A 23,499-nucleotide genomic window follows, 5' to 3' on the forward strand; every position below is an offset into this window, starting at 1 on the left:
TAGATTGAGGTTTGATGATGCTATTTAAATTGAAAGAAATGATGAATATTCAGGATGAGAAAATGAAGTCTTGTTTTTTCGAACCTCAATCATATTATTGTTAATAAACGTCAGAATTTGGTAGAATATAATTACAAAAGTGCTAAACATCCGTGTATTTTTAAGAAGTAAGTGGCAGAAAGTTTAATAATACAGCTGTATTTATGCCACATATATCTGTATTTATACCACATACTGAATTCAGTTAGAACACGGAGAGAATGACCAGAAGGTTATTTTCTAATTTACGTTTTAGACAAAGGTCCTCAATCATGGATTTCATGGAGGACCAGGCCGAGGAATCTGACGTCAACTCTGATGACGAAGTAAGATCAGATGCCTCAGGGTCAGGGAGTGATTCAGGAACGAAATCAAAGTCGAAGAAAAAATCGAAAAAGAAAAGCCGACAAATCATCTCTGACAGCGAAGAGGATGAGGAGGAAGAAGAAGAAGATGGTATTATTTCTGTTGTAGTCAAGCTTAATAGTTTGCCGTTCCTTGTTTACCATACAGTTCATCAGTTGACTATATGGTAATAATTGGCTTACCCTAATGAACACTAGGGTTGCAACGATACACTAACCTCACAATACGATACGTATCACGGTATTCAGTTCATGATACGATACATATCACGATACATGACAAGGTTAAAGGTCTTTCAAGTTTGTCATCATTTATTTTTTTAAACTTGACAGGCTTATACAAAATGTTAATTTTTTTTTAATTTAATAATTAAGATAAATTTTGTTAACTTGAATTGGATTGTTAGGTAGATCTTTGAGTTGTGACAACATTCTAAACCAATAATGAACATTTACAGGGAACTACGGGGACCTTTCCTAATAATCTTCCTTTTAAATTGGAATGAAAAAGGAAGACATTCATTTTTTTATTCCTTTTATTTACGTAGAAAACCAGTTGTCATATTTCTCTTGTTAATACGATTTAGTCAACAAGACAGCGAATTTTCATCGAAATACACACCGTGATGAAATATCGTGTATTACCAAAGAATACGTTCAGATCTAAAGGGTTTATCATTTGTCTTAACACCTATAACTTATAATCACATTAAGTCCTTCTCCGTGTTAAATCTGAGGTCTGTAAGATGCTGGAGATGAGTTTAACTGCTGTAAATGTGTTAACGGCGACATCATGTTTTGCGCGGAAGTCATTTTGAAATAGTAAAAAAAGGAAATAAAACGGATAATTCTGGACTGATTGAACCGAACCGTGATATCAGTTTAGCGTATCGTGAATTGAACCGTGGAAAAATAAACCGCGATATACCGTCAAACGATTTATAGTTGCACCCTTAATGAACACCAGTGTTTTCCCTTTATTTCAAAGTATAGGGTTAGGGTCAGTTGTAACAGGCTTTGGGTTGAAGTTTATGATAAATCTCTGTGGACATTACAACACTGAAATTTTGATTTTTTTTTATTATTTCAAAGCGGTATTTTTATTAATTGAAGCGGTCAATTTGGTTGGTAGCGTGTTTTTAGGGAAAACACTGGAACACACTCTTATAAGCGTCAGTGGTGTAGCTTCACCAAGATATGAGAGAAATTTACAAAGATTATGTTACTACAGGAGTGCAGAAGGAGATATCTCCTCCAGTTTAAGATAAAATTTGATTGATTTTACTTTTTATCATCTTGTAGTTAAAGCAGACATTTTCTTTCTACATGTGCATTTGTTACATACTTTGCCATTAAATATAGTTTATTTTATCATTATTCCTCTTTTTCAACACATCCTATATTACATGGGTAAAACTCTGGGTTTTTTTCCTGTCAGTTACTTGTTTAATAACACACATCATTACTGTTTCTTTGACCCACCCTCTTTTAAACATTTTATAATGGTGCCATTTGCCATTATTACAGAAGTAATTTTTCACTTAGTTACAGGTACAAAATATATAGATAGAAAAAAATAAAGGTCCTTCAACGTAATGAAGTAGAGTTTAATAAAATGAAATTTTCCTAAGTGATCTCAAGTGTTTTTTTGTTTTTTTTTAGTTGTCCATCAATTAGATATGTGAAAGGTTCAACATATGAACTTTTTTTTCTATGTATAGAGGAACAGATAAGAAAAGAAATGGAGGGCTTCATCAAAGACGAGGACGATGAAGAAGAAGAAGAGGAGGGTGATGAGTCGGGGAGTGAGTCCGGGAAACGAAAACACGAGGACTCCGAGTCGGACGATCAGCTAGAGGATGAAGATTACGACCTTATTGAGGAAAATTTGGGGGTTAAGGTCAAGAGAAAGGTGAGTGTCAGAAATAACAGTGTTGAGGACAAAGCATCTAACACCTTTACTGTTTAAGGTACACATGCTGTATTGTATCTTTTCCATCCAGTCTTAAAATAGCTTTTAAATAAAAAGAAGGAAGTGAAGAGAGAAAGAGTGTGTGCTTGTCAGTTTTAAATGATACGGAAAGACAAATACATTTAGAATATAATCTCTGTAGAATTGATAGAGCCAAAATATTGATATTGTTTAGCTGCCTTTGTACCAAAGTGATGTAAAACACTGAATTTAACAAGTGACTATTCTGTTTTCTGCTAACCCTAACCCTGATAAAGCTAAATTACTAAGATTGTTGAGCTTTGTACCAAAGTGATATGAAACACTGTGATACTAATCAGTGTTTTTTTTTCTGTATTTTTTTAAGCCAAAGTTGAAGAGAATCCGCATGGTGTCAGACGAGGAGGATTCTGATAAAGAGGAAATGAACGAGGAGCGAGAGAGGGATGCACTGGCCGACGAACTGTTTGATGGAGAGGCTGATGATTCTGAGGCCCCACGGGAGAGAGTCGCTAATGAGTTTGACAGCCTGGATGTGGATGAAGAAGAGGATGAAGACGGTATATTACACATATATTAATGCTTTACAGTCTAAGTTACACGTATATTAATGCATTACAGTGTAAATTATTCAATTAATGTGTTACAGTGTAATTTGTAGATAATTACATGTATGTAATAATTTTAGAAACATTTTAAGTTTCAGATACAGTATTTAGAATGCAATGAAAGAGAAGAGTCAAATATTAAAGACATGATTAAAATAAATTCACTTTTGCCAACTCTGAGAGGATATTTGCGAAAACTATTTTTTTTTTTTTAGACATGGATAATTTCATTGTTGATGAAAATGGGGAACCAATTAAGAACAGACTGAAGAAAAAGAAACATATAATTCACTCTGACTCGTAAGTTGTCCTGTCATCTTCCACATTATTCACATTGTATCAATTATCACGGCTTCCACTAAATCCCCCTCTCCCACCCATCCCAGTGTTTCTGTTGTCTGTCATCCACAGCACTAATATTTCATTTTGTCTTACCTTCTTTCAAATATACTCACCATGAAACTGCCAATAGGATGCAACAAAATTATTACAAACGTACAGGAAGTTAAAGAAGTCTTATATAAATGTAAAATAAGAGGAATCACTTTTCAACTAAGTATCTTTGGATAGAAGAGTTCAGGTGAGGGTCATCTGATTTTGAAAGGAAAACATGTTAAAAATAGTAAAAACAAAAAAAAAACATTGAAATTATTCTACAGATTTATTGTTTATATCATAGTGCATTACAAGAGGCCCAGGACATCTTTGGGGTGGACTTTGATTTTGATGAGTTTGGTTATGGAGAGGAAGACGAATTTGAAGATGATGATGATGTAAGTTGTTCAGAAATCAGAGTCAATCTTAGACAATAATTTTGATCCGTTTTTTATACTGTATGACATCATTTTTGTGTATCTGTGTACAATACTATGGACTCATTGCAGCCCGGAGGACCGGGCTGCTCTATACATATAAGTTTAAGTGTTGGTATATGGGGATTGAGGTGGGAGAAGTTATTCAGAATTGAAGGTTTTCTAAACATTAAAAAGATTGTTAATCAGAATGTTCTTTCCCTTTATAAATTACGAGATACACAATATATTTACTTCCATAAAGTGAATCTGTAAAAATATATACAGACTTCATATTTAATATATAAAGTTGCTTATCATTTACTATCGAAAAAACGACAGGTCCCTTTTTTTAGAACATCGAATTTCACTTATAGCATAAAAACGTACTTTACACAGCTCGTGTTTTATATTCTTAAGGTGAAAGACATTTTTGAAAATAGGTGATGCATGTGTCTGGTTTCAAATTATATTTTATGCAGCCAACATTTACTTGAGGAATTGATAAAGTTTAAAAGGGTATAGTTTTTGTTCGATTTTCATCCGACTATAAGTTTTCAAAATATTCTCGACTATCGTCTCAATCATTTAGACGCATGCCTTTTTCACACATATCGAAGCGGTTTGATGATCAAGACTCATTTCCATTGTTTACTTTATTTATTTCCCGGGCGACAATTGATGATTACATCAATGTTTTCTTGTTATATTTTGTTGGGGTTCAATTTCTCTCTTTGTGAATTTGTGGTAACCAATTACCCAGAACTTACAAATTTTGATATTAATACATGTATACAAGCATTATCTCTCACAAACAGACATTTTTCAAGGAAATTAGGGCCCTAGGGCTTGTGAATTTTTAGTATTCCAGGAAAATTACCCCCCCCCCCCCCCCCAAACACACATACACACACAAATTCTACAGTATCATGGAGTTTTGTGTATCATTCAGCATTATGTTTACGTACAGCATAGTAGCATTCTTGTTTATTTATATACAACATATTGATTGTTTATATACAGCTTAAAATAGGAGGTCATTTACGTGTATGTACTTTACATACAACATGATAACACATTTGTTTATTTATGTAAAGCATAATAACACAGTTGTTTATTTATGTTTACTGTTTGAATTTTTTTTTAGTACATTGAAGAAGGTGAAGAAGAAGAAGGGAGACAGAGACCAAAAAAAGGAAGCAAGAAAAAGAGCCAGAAAAAAACTATATATGAGGTAAGGCATTATAGGGTCTCATTTTCAATATACACCAACCATGGACTGTACTGTCTTCACTAGCCAAAAGTGAGGAGACACAGAGGAGCAGATCATTAACTTTGGCTGGTGAAAATGGGTCTGAGAGATAAATACCGGTAAAACATTACAAAAGAAAGAAAGATCATTTGAAAGGTCACACATTTATAGCCTCTTATTTCAAATACACACAAGTGATTGTTGTAATGAAAAATTAACCATCGGTACACAAAACAATTGTGATTCACTTGTTTTCTTTAGGCTTTTGAACCATCAGAAATTGAGCGAGGGTTCTTCACTGACCAGGATAATGAGATTCGGGTGACAGACATGCCTGAGCGATTTCAGCTGCGACAGGTCCCAGTCAAACCAACAGAGGAGGGAGAAGTGGAGGAGGAATCAGAATGGATCTATAAACAGGCATTCTCCACACCCAGTGTGTCACAACAGGTGAGAGGATCAAAGAATTTTAGGGGTGTACATATATGTATTTAAATGGCCATCTCTACACTAAGAAATTAACAAACGATGTGGAGATTAAGGAATTTTAGGAGTGGTTTAGATTTAAATAGGCAATCTTTACACCCAGATTGTTATAATGTGTAAAATTCTTGCACATAAAAAAGTAATTTACAATATTTTTTTGATTTAAAGATTTGTTCAAATCATGTTAACCTTATCATAATCTAAATTAAATTTGCACTGTAGTTAACTGTAAAAAAAATTATGCTAAAGTTAGTTACATCAGTGGAAAATTGTACTCTGTGTTTGTTGCTGAAGTACATGTGCATGTAATTGTGTTAATTATAGAACTTACTGGAACAAGAGTCAGGAACGTACAATCGTCGGGGACCAAGTATGATTAATAAAATCAAGAAGGCCATCGACTTCATGAGGAATCAGCATCTAGAGGTTGGCCATTTAATATATTCTTGTGTGTGTTCCCATGAAAACAATAATTACAACACAATCTAAGAGTTTAACATCTGTAACATGATATTTCATTATACATATAAATGGGAATTTGTAGATTTAACTCTTATTATAAAATCATTTTCATTTACAAACAGACATTGACTAGCAAGGCAAACCTACACATGAAATTCTTTGAACGACACTGTTGTAATTTTTCAACTCTTGAATAAAATGTACAATTGTTTATGCAGTATGTACATTTACATATAGAAACAAGTCTTAAATTGTGTAATTAAGTTTTCTTGGTTGTTTTTCTTAGTTCCCTTTTGATTATTTTTTTACCATGTGAAGATCTGTTGTGTTTTTTTTTGTAGGTCCCTTTCATTGCTTTCTACAGAAAAGAGTATGTTGAGTCAGACCTTAATATAAATGACCTATGGAAAGTTTGGCAGTGGGATGAAAAGGTAACACAAATATTACAAAATAATGCATCAAAACAAAGATCAGCAAACTTAAATCAAATATTAAGTACTATCATATGCATTGAATCGGTTTTACACCGTAACACAGTTTACCAAATTTAAAGTACAGAATCATTAACATATAGATATTGAATCAGCTGTTTATCAAATTTATCAAAATTTATCAAATCAGTGGACTCAGCTGAGAACAAGGAAGCAGAACTTGATCAAGTTGTTTGAGAAAATGCAGAATTATCAGTTTGACACAAACTCAGACCCTGATAAAGTGCTGGAGTCCAATATACGACCATTAACAGACGAAGATTTAGACAGGTTAGTGTAGGTATAGATGAGTTACTGGGAAAAAAAGTCTATTAAATGTCCACATTAAGTTTTAGACAGGTTAGCGTGGGTGTCAAGGAGTTACTAGTCTAAACTGTATCTAATATCGAAAATGAGATTTACACAGGCAGAGCCTCATGATGTCAGGGATGGAGTAAGAATTGCACTAGACTTAACTAATTGTGAGAAGATTCAGTCTCATAATTATGTTAGCTACTAACCAAAGAAAATGGCACAATTTATAGCAATATATTGGTCAGATCACTCCTCAGATACGTACATGTATCATTTCTCTAATGGCAAGATTTTAAGTCAGCTTCTGTTTTGATTCTCTTGTAGAGTTAGAAATGTCCAGACTATGGAGGAGCTCAAAGACGTCTATCAACACTTCCTTCTGTATTACGGCATGGACATACCCAAAATGAAGATGGCTCAGACGAAGAAAAAGTCTGAGGGGGAGAGAGAAGACGGGGAGGCGGAGCCAGAACCAGACATCGAACAGACAGATACCATCAAACATGCCACCAGAAAAACTGGCTACAACATCTGTCAGGAAAAGAAAATAGGTCAGTTATACAACTAAGGTCAATTATACAACTAGGTCAAATTATTGTAATTGGATACAACTAGGTTGAGTCATGAAAACAATAAATTTTTTTCCACTATAAAAAACCAAAATCTTGTTATCTTTTTAATTATTGTTGGAATAATCAGCTTTATGTTACCCTGGATTAGTTGATGCAAGTCCTTTTCTTCTGCAGATGATATTGCTGAAAAGTTTGGATTGACCCCTGAACAGTTTGGTGAGAATTTACGAGATAATTATCAGAGACATGATGTCGAGCAGTATCCCATAGAACCGTTAGAGCTGGCACGTGAAAAAATCTGCGGGTAGGTACCAATCACTCTGGAGGAGAGGCAGGTCACAGTGAATCATATACATTCATCTTATTTAACATTTCTTAATCCATAGTTCATTGTAGGTTTGAATCTTTGATAAAATTGTGTTTTCATGACATTAATTGATTTTTTTCAATCTTTTACCCTCACAGGCAATTTCCTACTGAAGAGGAAGTGTTGCTAGGGGCACGTCACATGGTTGCTATGCAGATTTCCCATGATCCTACAGTCCGACAGGTCGTTAGACAGGCTTACTATGAGAGGGCCAAGATCACAGTGAGACCAACAAAGAAAGGAATGAAGGTAAAATATTGACAATGTCACTCAACATTACAAGGATATATTCTTCTTCCACCGTGTACACAGGATTGTTATGACTCTGAGGTTTAAGTGGTAAATTAGTTAAATCTCTAACCCTATCTGTGAATCTGAGGTAAATGCTGTGCATGTATTATGTGTTGTTATCACATTCAAGGCTTTTGTAGATCCAAGACATATACAAAGATCAAATACACTGAAAAGGCGTTGTGTTTCTCAACCACACAATATTTGTATTTTCTAAATATTGTACATAAATCTAGAAATAAATTTATAAAATGGTTTACGTACCATTAATGGAACTGCTGCTACTTGTTTGATATTTATACATGTATGTGTATCTGTAAATAAAATCTAAAATTGTGAGATAAAACATTTCTGCTGTAGAAAAAAATCTACAGCACATGTTTAAATAGGTTTTTTTTTTTTATTTATGTACATTGCATCATCAGATAGCACTTCTATTATACTAATTAATTCTGATTAGTTCTGGCATCTAAAATCTCCATTATATGTAATGAATAACTACTGTATGTCAAAAACAAAAGATATGTACAACTAAATAGAAGTTCTGAGAGAAAATCAAGTATGATGTCGTAGTGCATCAGTCCAAAATCTCATCAAAAATCAAACATATTTTAACATTTTACTTTTCGATGCAGGAAATAGATGAGTCGCATGCATGCTACAGTATGAAGTATCTCAAAAACAAACCTGTACGTGATCTCAAGGATGAACAGTATCTCAAGTTAACTTTGGTAAGCAATTGTCAAAGAAAAGTATTATGTGACCAAGAGTTGAATTCCTTAAGCATACATGTATCTGCAAGAATCATTAATCCTGGACATGTTTCCATGGTGATTGTAGGCAGAAGAGGACCGCCTGTTGACCATGACCTTCAGCATTGATGAAGAATCTGAGAATACACAGACATACTTTGAAGAAATCAGACAGCTTTATTACAGGGTTAGTTATAGGCATATACAAAGTATATACATCCACTGAATATTTTCTCATTTATTTCTTATGAAAATTACTTCCCTTAATCAGCTCATTAATGCTAAACTAGTTAGAACCAGTTTTTCAAGGACACCTATATGTAAGATTTCCTAAGCCTCCTCCATCAGTGAAACATACAAAGACGTACAGATTAATAATACAATAATCCTTTTAATGTGGGATTAATGGTTGCAACCATTGCAGAAAAAAATACATATTCTTATGCTTACGAGTGTTAAGTACATGTATTTTTTCTACAATATTTGCAACCATTAACTCTTGCATTAACAAACCAAGAAAGCATTTTATTGTTTAATTGCGTTTAGAAGATCTTGGGCATGAATTATAGTATATTTCTGTGCTGTGCAGTTTTGTGTGAATATTTATTATACAATATGGATTGTGCAGATTTTGCACAGGAGTCAGAAGATTGTATGTATTTGACTTGTACATGTGAGAGAGGCCCACATGTTTTGTTAAATCATACGCATCTCATTGTACCTTGTTTGTATTTGTATTACAGGATGAGTTTAGCCATCTTGTCCAGCAATGGAACTTACAGAGAACCCAGGCTCTGGAGCGAGCCCTCACTAAACTTTTGTATCCTCAGATGGAAAAAGAACTGCGAACCAAACTTTTAGCTGAGGCCAAGGATGGCATTGTCAAGGTGACTTAACTTGATGACCTCATTATTAAGTTAGATTTACTGCCAGGGAAAGTTACTAATTACCAACGTTTTAAGTTCTTTTAGTGAGACAGGTTCAAAGATCTGGAGGTATATTTTTTATGGTGTGTCCATCTCTCTGTTTGTCAGCAAATAACTTCTGAACAGTTGGTGCTAAGGCATTTATATTTCACATGATTGTGTTTTTGTTGTGGTAAGAACTTTCTTTGGGTGCCAACATTTTTTACCTTATGACCTTGACCTTAGAATTTGACCTACTTTTGAAAAACTATAACATTTTTCAAGAACCTCTGAATGAATGGTGCTAGGGCTTTCAAATTTTGGCATGTATTTCTTGTCAAAAGACCTTTCTATGGGTACCAACATTTTTTACCTCATGGCCTTAAAGTTCGATTTACTTTTGAAAAAAACTTCAGCCTTGCCCATAACTTCAGAATGGTTGGTTCTATAGCTTTCATATTTCACATGTGGGGACAAGACTTTTCTCTAGGTACCAACATTTTTGATCTCTTAACCTTGAACCTTTGAGTTTAACCTACCTTTGAAAAATTTCAACCTTGTCCATGAGCTGCCATACAGGGGCATACAGACACATCTTGTTTTGGAATTCATTTTAAGCCAGGATTAAGAACTTGTAAAGAGCCCAGAGTGATGAGTGATGTAGGTTGTAGTTCATGTTCATTGATGAACATGTATGCTTTATCCAGATTTTGACATCCTTTAAAACATTTTCTATTGATATAGGCTTGCTGCAGAAAGCTTTATAACTGGCTGAAGGTCGCTCCATATCAGGCTGACCAACAACTGGAAGACAATAATTATGAGGATGAGGGACTGCGTGTTCTGGGGATTGGGTACTCCACAGATCGGGATACGGCCTCCTTTGGGGTACTGATTGATCCTGAGGGTCAGGTGACTGATTTCCTCCGACTGGAGTACCTGTGTATGAAGAAAAATGCCTTCAGAGAGGTGGATCGCAAGGGAAAGGTGCGCGGTTATGTTCAGTAGATTTTTTAGATCATTTTGATATGCATTATTAAAGTCGATTTTGATACCAGTACAGTCGTTTGACGAGTTGCGGATAGGGAACCGATTAGGCGGTGCTATAAATATATGACGACATTATTTCAAAATCTAATTTGTTTCTCAATGTAGTTCAATGACTTGCGGAATTAAATGTTGTTTCATAGAAGTTCAGCCTTTCAAAAAAAATTTTATTATAGCAAGTTGGTCTAATTATTTATTTTGGCAAGCTTTTGGTATTTGTTTAAATACATATGAAACTGACTTTTGATAGTTGAAATGTTGTTTTATGTGAAAAATTGACGTCTTTACAGACGTTTTTCTGCAGACAAACCTGTCGCAGTGATTCAGATTTGTTGCATTGTAAAAGTATATCACCTGTTTCAAGTACGATAGTGAATACAAACTGACGGCAAAAAATCACAAAACTTCACATAATTCCTAACACTCATAGATAAGCTTTCATACCGTATGTATGAATTTATGTTTACACTTTTGAATTTATTAATTATCAGCTCCTAAATTATTAATTATTCGGAACTGATCAAATTTCGGAACTGGTCAAACGACTGTATTTATACAAATGTCAGAGTTAGATGAGAGCTTTGAATTTAACTTGGATTGACTTTAGGAAAGTGACCTTGCCAAACTGAAGGAGTTTATATCGACCAAGAAGCCCCATGTTGTGGCTGTGACTGCAGAATCTAAGGATGCTCTGCGGATAATTGAGGATATCCAGCGGATTATCCAGGAATTGACGGAGGAGGCGGAGATGCCGGCCATCAATGTGGAGTTAGTGGACAATGAGGTCGCCATGGTTTACGAAAACTCCAACAAAGGACAGGTAATGTAACCTTGTGTAATAGTCACATTTGTGCACAAAACTATATTCCTACTAAAGAGAATGCTGGTTTTATATTTGTGCTATAGGGTAGAAAATAATATTGATGTCAAATTCATATTTGGATTATGCAAGACGTAAAGAGTCTGTGATACATTTGTTTTATATACATGTACATGTAGATTCCAGCTTGTAATTAAATTTATTTTGATACAGAGTGACTTCCGTGAATACCCTGTTGTTCTTCGTCATGCGATCTCTATCGCTCGCCGGTTACAAGATCCTCTGATTGAGTTCGCTCAGCTCTGTAATCCTGATGAAGATATTCTTTGTCTCAAGTATCATCCCTTCCAGGTTAGTCTAGGGCAAGAAATGTCTTAATTATCCAATTCAGTTTTAAATTTTGATTTTACTACTATTTCAAGATAGTTGCAACTTGTACACAGAATGTTTTAAAAATTCCACTTGCAAATGAAATTCATACATGAATATAATGAGATGAAATTTTTGACAGACACCATGTTTATATTTTTTTGTTACACGATCAGATTCCTTAGGATGTTCTGATAGACACCGTATTCATAATTTCATATTTTTTGTTACAGGATCAGATTCCTAAGGACGTTTTACTGAATGCCCTGACCCTGGAGTTTGTGAATCGTGTAAATGAAGTGGGTGTGGACATTAATCGGGCCCTGGCACACTCCCACACAGCACCCCTCGTACAGTTTGTGTGTGGCCTGGGGCCCAGGAAGGGGACACATTTACTGAAAATCCTCAAACAAAATAACATTCGGCTTGAAAACAGAACTCAGCTTGTAACTTTGTGTCACATGGGTCCTAAAGTGTTCATAAATTGTGCTGGATTTATTAAGATTGATACATACAGTCTCATGGACAGGTGAGATTAATAAGCAAGGAAATGAGAAATTATCTTGATTTTTAAGTGGCAAAAAAAACAGTGCACATGTACTGTTGATCTGCAACAGTTTTGTAAAATGTTTCATTGTTGAATATAGTGAAAATATATTTATTATAAACTCAAATGTGTAAATTAATGTTTTAAGGTGTTTTGGCATCAGATAATGTAATTACAAAAAGTTGATTAACAATGGTTGATTTAACTACTTTGTTGAATCACATTTGATTCTTATGGCTTTCTTTGATACAGCACGGACTCCTATGTTGAGGTACTGGATGGTTCTCGAGTTCATCCTGAGACCTATGAGTGGGCTCGTAAGATGGCAGTGGATGCCCTGGAATATGACGATACAGCAGAGGATGCTAATCCCGCAGGAGCCCTGGAGGAAATTCTGGAGAGTCCCGAGAGACTGAGAGACCTCGATTTAGATGCCTTCGCTGAGGAACTGGAGAGACAGGTAAACTGTCAGAAAAGGAGGAATCAGTCATTACAGACCATGATATGTTTTTTAAAATATGATTATTTTTCAAATTTCAATAAAATTCTTAGTGACTGACCTTCTAGGTTTAATTTTTAAATATTCATGTATATGATAAATTTTGAAAGTTTTTCAAATATATTACAGGTATTAATATGACTTTGAATTATTTACAGATATGGTCTTAGAATTTTTTCATTAATATTATTATGGGAAAAACATGAATAGTATTAATTTGAATGATTAGATTTTAAACTTTTACAGGGCTATGGAGATAAGCACATCACATTGTATGACATCAGAGCAGAACTGAATCATCGCTATAAAGATCTCCGAACCCCCTACAGATCCCCGCTTAATGAGGAGAGATTTAACATGATTACCAAAGAAACACCAGAGACTTTCTATGTCGGTATGTGTTCTATTAACAAGAGACATTGTTTCTGTCCTTTGTTATATTTTCAAGTTTGCATTTTGTTGTGCTTCTTTCAAGATTTTTGGAGGAATTATGGCCTTTTTAAGGGGAACCAGATTACACTTACCGGTAGGGAACTAGTATTGCTTATGCAATACTCTCAGAATGCTAGTTACTATGGCTGTTTGAATACACATGTATTCTGCTTTCAGTGTGTAAGATAACCAATTTAATTTTACAATTAGCTATTAATTGATTTTAATTGTGATAATCATTGTAAGCTGTTTGGCCGCAGAAGACAACAGAATCTTTGGGTTTTGTATTTAACATGATGATCATGTTTGTAATTTGACAATTGATTGCTTACTTTTTTTTTTGCCTAACAGGTAAACTGGTGCTTGGTAAGGTGATCGGTATTGCTCATCGTCGTCCGAGAGGTGAACAATTGGATCAGGCCAATCCTGTGCGGAACGACGAGACTGGACTCTGGCAGTGTCCGTTCTGTAATCGTAGTGACTTTCCAGAGCTTAGCGAGGTTTGCTATTTTCCTAACAATTTTATAATAATTTTTTGTCTTACTTTAAACATAAGGGTAGAAAAGATGACGTAACATTTTTTTCTCTTTCTTAATTATTCTTGAAAGAAATATTGATCTTGATGACAGGTTAACCTTATTAATTTGGACTGGAATTTGAACTAGATTACATTATATTTGACCTTATTGAATTACCTGCACAGGTGTGGAGTCATTTTGATGCTGGCAGCTGTCCTGGATCAGCTGTAGGGGTGAAGGTCATTCTGGATAATGGAGTCAATGGATTCTTACATACGAAAAACATCAGTGATAAGCATATCAAGAGTCCCGAGGAAAGGGTCAAGGTAGGTCAGGTCAAGGTCACTGTAGAATTATTTTTGTTATGTGTAGAGCCCTTTAGGGATCTTTTTGATTTGTAGGTTGATATTTTATTCGATATCTTGTAGCCTGGAATGACTATTCACTGTCGGATCACCAAGATCGACATAGACCGATTTCAGGTGGACTTGACAAGTAAATCATCAGATCTGATGGACACAGATAACCACTGGCGGTGAGCATGCTCAGACTTACTTTGTAAAAATAGAATCTATCTCAGTCATAAACAGATGCGTATCTGGTAGTGAACTTGTCTGTCTTGCCAGTGTCTACAAGGTAGGAAGATGTTACGTGTACTATAATTTATGAATCTTTCTGAAATAAAAACTTGCTATCCACTAAGTGTACGAAAGAGTTAATACTCCATGTGATGCAGCAAAGAAGGGTAGATTTGACTGTACCCACTGACATAAAATTTCACAGCTACTTTATTACATTCTCTGTAAATCTGATCTTGTTGATACATGTACATAAATGAAGCATATGAGTTACATGTAAATGAGCTGGTGTTATGTGAATGATTTTGATTGTTTGAGTTACGGATTTACTATGTTTCTCCTGTAGACCGCCTAAGGATCTGTATTACGACCAAGAACAGGAAGACAAGGATAGAGAGAAGGAGGAAGAAAAAGTCAAACACAAAGCCAGACAGAGTAGGTCATGTCACTATTTAAAGATAACACAAAAAGCCAGACAGAGTAGGTCATGTTACTATTTATAGATAACAAACACAAAGCCAGACAGAGTAAGTCATACTCTGTGGGCAACTTCATCTGGAACTAGGGTCATACCCCTATTATGTCATAATTGTAAATATAACCAAAGGAACCCCTCATCTGCATAAAATCAAGTGAACAGTAAGAGTATGTACCCAAATTTATTTTCAATATGTAATGGACAATGTTTACAAAATGCATAGTGAAAACTTTATAAAAATCTGTATGTTTTATTTGACAGAGCTCTTTTATTCAACTGAGCAAATTTTATAGACTTTAACTGAAAAACTGATAAAACTTCCAACTCCTGTCATATATCACTATCAGACTTGTATTTGCTTAAGGTCTATGTATAAATCATGACAACTGTGTCTATACCAGGGTTTTAAACTGTGAGCGTCATTTTAGTCCATTATTAACATATAGCGTTACCTCATTATTCGATAAAAATCATTCAGCAATTGCAGAGAATCATCCAAACTAAAATAACATTAAGATGCACAATTTTTAATACAAAGAATCCTATCCTTGGTCTTTTTCCGCCATCTTGAAAGAGTACAAATCCTACCTGCCATGTGGGTTAAACTCTAGTAAGAGTCAAAGTTCAAGTTGCGTCAGTTTGGTCGATGCCATGCTTGTTCATGACTTTTGTAACTCTGGTTAACCAAGTTCATACCCGAGTCCCAGATAAAGTCGCCATGTATTTATAGAAACTATTGTTTATTTTGATATAATTTAAGCACAATTTTATTTAAAAGAGAATGATAGTAAATTTTTCAACAATAGTCACAAGTTCTATTTATGAATTTATATCATTTAACTCTTTCCCCCTCAGAGCTTTTAAGATAAGGCATTACTGTATACTCCTGTAGTAAGCCACTGCTGCAGCCGTATCACCACAGCAGTCTAGCATCAGTGATAACCCCATTTACTCAGGCATTTTCAGAAATAAAGAAAAAAATCACAGTGCTTTATATTTATTCTTATTACTCTAAAATTATTGGGTAAAAGTATATAAAACCAAGTATTTTTATTTTCAGCACAGTCTCATCTTTACAATGATGATAATTTAAAGTCAATCCTTTATTTTTAAACTATGAAAAAGTTTGGTAAATGTCAAGAGTCAGTTTATATACACACATTTTTCATGTCAAAATATATTTAGAATTTAATCATTTTACAGTCAATAAAAAGGTTTCAATGTCTATTTTGGTATGTGAAAAGATCCACTTTTTGCACACTGCAAAGTTTACACACGCAGATAATCTTTTTAATTAATTTTTTTGGCCAAGTAACCCTTTTCTGCTTCAGTGATTTTATACCAGACACGGTCTTCCTTTCCCTTCTGTGCATTTATTCACCATGCGTTTTTATTTTCGTGATGCACATAGTCTGTAATAATGTTCGGATAAAACATATCACCCAAGTAATGACTGAACTATTTTCTTTTTTTTTGACAGCGTATGTTAAGAGGGTCATAGCTCACCCCTCCTTCCACAATGTGGACTGAATTATTTTCTTTTTTTGACAGCGTACGTAAAGAGGGTCATAGCTCACCCCTCCTTCCACAATGTGGGGTACAGAGAATGTGAAAAACTTCTAGAAAACATGGATCAAGGGGAGGCAATCATCAGACCCAGTAGTAAGGTAAGAGTTATCTTTTTTCTTTTTGTGTAAGATTTCAACAAGATGAACGGCAGCAATGTCTGAACTTTACGTCTATTACTGAGTATAACAGGATATTTTAATGTTGGTATTGTATTGTGTTCAGGCCTTATAGCATTGATACCCTAGTAATTTCAGCACAATTTATCCTTTAATGGCCTGACTTTGCTCTTTTGATAAATAAAGAATGCATTGAAAGTATTATCTAATCAAAAAACTTATTTGAATTTATAATCTTTTATTTTTATAGTTATCAACTATCAAGCTAACAAGTAAATCTTGGTAAAAAAATTTTCCTAAATCAACTTTGCATCTCGGGATGCACACTAACTAGAAAAAAAAAAATTTGGTGTGAGATTTGCCTTAAGTATAAATAAGATTTGTTAAGGTGAGCTTCATAATCTTGGATTACCTTGGATTGTACTCTGAAATATATCTGATTAGAAAGAAGGAATGTGATATGGTAAATTGCTTTGTGTAACTTTGGGCTTGTTTGTATTATGAAGAGATGAATTTGTCTTAATTACTCCCCTTATTTTCTTCTATGAATTCGTAGTAAATAATCAGTATCATTACTAAATAAAGATAAAGTCTTTCTCATCATTCATTATATTCAATCTCACTGATTTACTGTGATAAATTGTTTACCCTTGGAGCCAATGATTCCTTTTGGTTTTTGTAAGAAATGAGGATTATGGGAAATATAAGAACAAGAGCAAGAACAATAACCAATTCTCTCAATGTGGCAGCATCAAATCTGACACATTTTCATGTTTAATTTCTAGATGACTCAGTACCAACAAATGATTATACTGATAGCTTGACAAACTTTTTGACTACCATTAGATAAATAAAATATTAACAAGATACTAGATACATGTAAATGGCTATGGAAAGCCTTAGCCCTAGTTCAGGCTTCAACATCAATGTTTGTCTGATTGTCTGTAACCAGTACATTTTGTGATGGGATAAGTCAACCTCCAGACACACTTGTCCGATCGAACAAGTGACTCTTTTATCTTTATGGAATGTTGTGAATAAGATTTTTTTTCCCTTAATCCTACATAATTCATTAACCACTGTCATTTTCTGAAAATCGCAAAAGTTGCAATCCTTGGGGTTCAGATTTCTCTGGATACCGTTTTAAAATTGATGAGGGTGATCAAGACAAATTTCTTTATATCTGTTCAGAGTTAGACACATTAACAATGAATTTGGACAAGTAACATTTGTCGGCAACTTGTCAAATGGACAAGTGGATATTTTAGTTACAGTGTAATGTTGAGCCCTGTAGCTAACTGCACAGGATGTGTATACATACATAGTAGCTATTAAACAGTTACATCGCATCACAAGGTATATGTATGACATTTAAGGATGCTGTGTCATGACTATATGGACTTGATCAGGTATCAGTTGACTGATGCTAAAGTAAACAAACACCTGACCGGGTCTATTTAGTCATGAGAAGTCCAGAATCAAAAGTCACTAACTGGTTTATTAAATAAGTAGGTGTTTAAGAAAGTTCTTCAACAAATACAAATTCAACAAATACTTCAACAAAGTTCTTCAACAAATACAAATTCAGCAGAACAGTAATTTTTGTTACATCACAATCATTGCTGCATGCACATTTGTCTCCCAGTCGTTATCAAATTTAGAGGAACTCATTCTGAGGTACACAACATAAAAGATCGCCATGATCAAGAAGAAGGCATCAGAATTCCTGATTTATATATAAATATAGAATAGCCTAGATCACTTGAGGAGGTGTACATATATAGCTACAGAGCAGCCTAGAATAACAAACTGAGCCAGGAACTTAAACACGGCTATACAGTGATTGACAGACTTATTGTGTCTCTCAGAGATTACAGAGCAGTATAGACACTGTCCTACCCCACGGAAAATCAGCTCCACTAAAGCCCAGGCGGCCTTAACAAACTGTACCCAGTGTATGAGGCTGTGTTGATGTACAGCTATCACCAGAGCCAAGGAGATCTGGGGCACATCTTCAACCCAAGTGGTTACCATGGAGACTGTGTCTACATAGAGACAGGGGCCACGTTCTGTATAGACTTCAAACCAGAGGTTGATCATCTCGAAGACAAAAACAAGTGTTCCTAGAACACAAAACCCCAGGCTGAGCCAGGGAAGGTGGAGATTTTGTGTGACATATTCATCTTCCGTCTGATGGAGTTTGGTATAAAAGATCCAGTCAAACGCAAGGTCTATGGCTTCAATGAGGAAGACAAGAGTCATTAGGGTAAACTGTCTGCAGTTAGCCATTTTCCTGAAAAACAAAATACAACAGATATTGATGTGGATGTACAATAGCAGTCCATTTTTAACCTCACCAAAAAAAAAAAATATTTTTTGCACATTATGTCAAAAGCTAAATATGAGCAAATTGCCAGCCCCTCTATGACTGAGCTAGTCTTTTAGTGTTAGTGTCTAAGTAAATGTATGATAGGAATATGAGTATCTTAATGTACTTTATACTCCTTGTGACCTTTCTTTAGGTACCAACATCTTTTACCTCATGACCTTGACCTTACAGTCAGAGCTTCTTTTGCAAAATGCTGCCATTAGAGAGCATCAGTGTTTCACAAACACACATTGTTTATTCAGGTAATTAACTAATTGTTAGTTAGGAGCACAGAGGCAGATTAACTCGGTATAATGAAAAATACTACAAGGCCTAGATTATATTACCTGCCCATACAAGTTATAAGTTACGCCGTATAAGATGGAATGCAATTTAAAAAAAAAAAAATTTTAAGTTCTAAAGTCATGATAGAGTAGGCAAAAAGTAGGTCAGTGTTTGGCTAGAGATTTAAGAATCAGTAAAAATCTGTCACATTTATCTGTACTCCAGTGTAACACTCAAAGTAAAATCTGTCACATTTATCTATCCTCCAGTGTATTAACACTCAAAGTACACTGAAAAAAGATTGTATAGTGGTGTGCTGGATTATAGATGGTTAGCAATATGATTTAGTGAACACACCTGTATTGTGGAATGCTCAATCATTTTATACCAGGAGTTGATTATGAAAACGTGAATAGATAATTTACCAAGAAGGGCAGTAGAATTTGTTATTAGTAATGCAACAAGACATTGCCAATTGCAGCGGATTAAAATTAGCAACATGTTGATAAAATGCTTAGGTTTATAGATACTTACTGGGTATATTTCTCTGTGTTAGCTCAGTGTTGGAATATTAAGATGATGTAGAAGTGTTATAAACTGAGATCCAGGCTCTGTAGAGATTTCTGTTTATCTTGTCATATCTGATTCTGTAAAAACACACTCTCCTAGAACTCCTAAACACTCGAAGAAATCATAAAATCAACCCAAAACACCATGCCACCTAGAAGTCACTGATTTAAAAATAATATCACAAGTGTCATGTTCACTCAAGTGTAACCTTCAGGTGTAAATTACAGGTGTGTGTAATCTGTGAAGTTATTTATATACACACTTGATCTTGATAATTATTAGTTATATTCATTCAGATTTTGATTTAAAAAATCCTTATTCCACAAATAATTTTCTTTTTCTCTACAGTGTTATTGTATATTTTAATACAAACTTGGTTTTTGTCTGTGTAAACAAAATCTGTCAAAATCTTTACATTATAATCTTAAATACCGTACACATAATATTTATAAGCATACAGTGCTACCTCGATATATTGCCAACTTTTGTCCAAGACAGATTTTGGCATTAAAGCGAGGGTGGCAATATATCGAGTTCTTCCAAAAATTACAACTGTAGACTATCAAAACAAAATCAATATATATACACAATTTATTTTGTGACATTTTGTTTATGTTACGTGTGTTTACAAAAGAACAGAACGTGACTTTCATTTCTTTTTGAAAAAGTAACTAATTGTTTTTTGTTTGCTAGAGTTTTGACTCAATTGAAATAAATATGTCTGAATACTCAAATACTTATTAATTTCTTGTTCTGTCGTTCTCTCGTCATGCTCCAAGAACTTAAGAACGTTGTCGATACCAGTTTTAGCTTCTGACATTGACGGTATATAAATATTTTTAGGTTCAGTGTCACTGTCGTCAGATTCTGATTCGGAAGTAGGTTTCTTTAATGTCTCCAAAATTTCAGAGTCAGTTAAAACTTCGGTCGGGTTGGCGTCACGATCTGAATCGATGAATTGTCGAATAGTAAGTCTCATGTCTGGGTCCATTTCTAAATCCTCCTGAACCCGTTGTAACATATTTTCAAGTTCGCTAGTACCCTGAGTACTGTCGTCAGATTCTGTTATTCCTTCAGGTTTCTTGATCAACCCACTATGTGTCCAACAATTAATAATAGTCTCACTGGTTACGGAATCCCAAGCAATTTTCACGTATCGAATAGCAGAGTCTAAAAATAGGGACGGTGTTTCCCGTCGATCGATACACTTTATCAAGTGAGACAACTGTTGTTTTCTGTAATGTTTTTTAAAACTCTGTATAATCCCTGAATCAAGCGGTTGTAGGTGACTGGTTGTTGTTGGAGGAAGAAAATGAATTTTCACATTTGAAAGGGCTGGGATAATATGACTGGGTGCATTATCCATTATAAGCAAGACTTCGCGATTTTGTCGTCTCATTTTACTGTTGAATTTTTGAAGCCAATCGGAAAAAATTACTGATGTCATCCAAGCCTTTTTAATATGTACATAGTCACAGTAAAGTCCAACATTGAAATTTTTAAAACAACGAGGATTTCCAGCCTTTCCAATAACAAATGGTTTTAATTTTTCACTGCCATCGGCATTGCAGCAAAGCGCGATAGTTATTCTATCTTTAATTTTTTTCACACCTTTTGTCGCATCTGCAGTCGTTAATGATCTATCCGGAAGGAGACGATAAAATAAACCAGTTTCGTCAATGTTGAACACATTTTTTAATTCATAATTTTTAATAACACTTGCAGCTTTTTGTCTACCATCTGAAATTAATTGAGGGTCAACACCAGCACTTTCCCCAGAAATTATTTGTGAGGAAATCCCATGACGCATCTTGAACCTCGATAGCCAACCGTTTGAATAAGAAAATCCAGTAATACACATTCCTGTTCCGAATTGTTTAGCCTTAGTTTTTAGTATTTCTTCAGAAATTGGTATGTTTTGTGCCCTCGCATTAGAAAACCACATAAATAAAGCTGATTCCATATCAGCATAATGAGCACTTCTATGACGTTTTCTCGGGGGTGTACCTTCACAGTCGACATTTTCAAATTGACTTGACTTTGTCAGAATCTCACCAACTGTCCGTCTTTTTACATTCCTGCTGGCTCGATTTTGGGTGCAACTTAGAATATTGCACAATTATTTGTTTTTTTCGTAATCTAAAGTTGTGCGTTTCCTCTTGCCTGGTGTTTCCATTATTAATTGAAATAACACTGCTATCTTTTTAAAAACAACACCAAAGACTTATGTTTAATTTGAGTTTTATTCAACAATTATCTTTAATTTACCTGAATTCCATGTCCAGCCAGTCACGCTTCACCGAAACCACTGTCAAAGCACCGTCCGCTATGATGTCTAATTCACCGACACGTGCTAGGTAATTGGCATTGTTATCGAGGGTTTACCTTAGATAATTTGACTATTTGTTTCTCAAACACAGTGGCGGATGGCAATAAGCGGGGGTGGCAATATAACGGGTGTATTAACACAGGGGGAAATCCGTTCTTGGAGATTTATTGGCAATAAGCGGGGGTGGCAATATAACGGGGGGCAATATACCGAGGTAGCACTGTAGTTTATTAAGAGACTCTTATTTACCGTACTGTGTTACTTTTTAGATGAGAAACAGTGTATAAGTAAAATGACCCCTTCTTGATCAAATTCCTTCAATTAACATTAAGCAGAAAAATGAATAAAATAAAATAAAAATGAAATTTAAAAAAAGATCCAATATAACAATCATATGCTTGTAATAAAAAGTGTTCAGAAAGTATGGTTGAACTTCTGTACCTTGAACACTGATATCTGGAATACCATGGATATGTCGAAGTGATTGGGAAGTCCTTACAACATATTTTTTAATTTTTTTACCCTCAATATCTCGAACCCTCGGATATCTCAAAGTTTTTCCTCGGTCCCATCAAGTTCAAGATAACTAGGTTTGACTGTATATAAAGAATAACAAGTATGCAGTATGTTTTAACTTAAACTTTTATTTACAATTTTCAAATTGCAAAGTTTGCAATGAGTCACAGAATAAGTAATAATACATAATAAAAGTACAACTCAAGAAGAACATATTGCTGGCTCCCCCTCCCTCCCCCAATTTTAACTTTAACATTCTCATCAAATAAATTTCTAACTGTATAGACTGTAATTGTCATTATGTAGTTCCACCAAAATAAAAATAGCACATCCCAGGATGATGATGGCCCCCGCTAAACTGAAGCCACTGATCCCAACCTGCCTTTTCATCTCTCGTAGATTTTTCTTTCTGTGAATATACACAATGGTCATTATAATTCTGACAGCAACCTCAAAAATCGAGAAGCCGGCCTTGGCATACTGGACCAGGGTTATAACTTCTGACATGTGCACGGCAACAATTGTGGCCAGAACAATTTGAGAGACGTCCTCAAGCCAAGTGGACATCATTGATGCCATATCCAGGTACACGCAAGGTTTGTCACAGAATACTTCTCTATACAAGTTTACAAGCTCCAAGATGAAAAAGATTGTCCCAACAATGGAGAAAGCTAGAATGCTCCACAGAACACCTGGATAGTCTTTGAAGAAGGAGCTTTCTGATTGCGATGACTCAATGTAGAAATTCCAGTCCAGACACAGATCGGGTATTTCTAGTATGACAAAAATCAACACAAGACCAAATTTCCTAGAACACGACATCTCTCCGCTT

The 23,499-nt window shown here is 34.8% G+C and overlaps 2 protein-coding genes across 2 annotated transcripts in view; one reads left to right on the top strand and one right to left on the bottom strand.

Moving 5' to 3' along the window:
- The first annotated feature begins 295 nt into the window (after positions 1–295).
- Positions 296–23,499, top strand: part of LOC133171567 (transcription elongation factor SPT6-like) — a 44,840-nt gene continuing 21,636 nt past the window's right edge. The window contains exons 1-27 of the mRNA XM_061306332.1: positions 296–495; positions 2,126–2,316; positions 2,723–2,915; positions 3,179–3,263; positions 3,643–3,736; positions 4,902–4,988; positions 5,268–5,456; positions 5,817–5,918; positions 6,296–6,385; positions 6,576–6,715; positions 7,064–7,290; positions 7,486–7,615; positions 7,777–7,927; positions 8,605–8,700; positions 8,810–8,908; positions 9,465–9,608; positions 10,371–10,613; positions 11,281–11,493; positions 11,707–11,844; positions 12,096–12,391; positions 12,662–12,869; positions 13,155–13,302; positions 13,692–13,840; positions 14,044–14,184; positions 14,287–14,393; positions 14,783–14,871; positions 16,466–16,581. Coding sequence (XP_061162316.1) covers positions 312–495; positions 2,126–2,316; positions 2,723–2,915; positions 3,179–3,263; positions 3,643–3,736; positions 4,902–4,988; positions 5,268–5,456; positions 5,817–5,918; positions 6,296–6,385; positions 6,576–6,715; positions 7,064–7,290; positions 7,486–7,615; positions 7,777–7,927; positions 8,605–8,700; positions 8,810–8,908; positions 9,465–9,608; positions 10,371–10,613; positions 11,281–11,493; positions 11,707–11,844; positions 12,096–12,391; positions 12,662–12,869; positions 13,155–13,302; positions 13,692–13,840; positions 14,044–14,184; positions 14,287–14,393; positions 14,783–14,871; positions 16,466–16,581 — 4,050 coding nt within the window. The 5' untranslated portion in view covers positions 296–311. The remainder of the gene's footprint in view (positions 496–2,125; positions 2,317–2,722; positions 2,916–3,178; positions 3,264–3,642; positions 3,737–4,901; positions 4,989–5,267; positions 5,457–5,816; positions 5,919–6,295; positions 6,386–6,575; positions 6,716–7,063; positions 7,291–7,485; positions 7,616–7,776; positions 7,928–8,604; positions 8,701–8,809; positions 8,909–9,464; positions 9,609–10,370; positions 10,614–11,280; positions 11,494–11,706; positions 11,845–12,095; positions 12,392–12,661; positions 12,870–13,154; positions 13,303–13,691; positions 13,841–14,043; positions 14,185–14,286; positions 14,394–14,782; positions 14,872–16,465; positions 16,582–23,499) is intronic.
- LOC133206342 (uncharacterized) lies at positions 18,040–19,869 on the bottom strand. Its single transcript, XM_061342296.1, has 2 exons — positions 19,787–19,869; positions 18,040–18,892 (listed from the first exon to the last, which is right to left on the bottom strand). Exon 2 carries the CDS (start codon positions 18,886–18,888, stop codon positions 18,358–18,360), a length of 531 nt encoding a protein of 176 aa, XP_061198280.1. The 5' UTR covers positions 18,889–18,892; positions 19,787–19,869; the 3' UTR covers positions 18,040–18,357.

Source organism: Saccostrea echinata, unplaced genomic scaffold (genome assembly GCF_033153115.1).
Source record: "Saccostrea echinata isolate AGI-Se365-2 ecotype Australia unplaced genomic scaffold, CSIRO_AGI_Sech_v1 ptg000054l, whole genome shotgun sequence".
Classification (NCBI taxonomy): domain Eukaryota; kingdom Metazoa; phylum Mollusca; class Bivalvia; order Ostreida; family Ostreidae; genus Saccostrea; species Saccostrea echinata.

Excerpts from the sequence above, each read along its gene's own strand:
- LOC133206342 (XM_061342296.1), bottom strand. The coding sequence starts at position 18,888 with ATGGCTAACTGCAGACAGTTTACCCTAATGACTCTTGTCTTCCTCATT.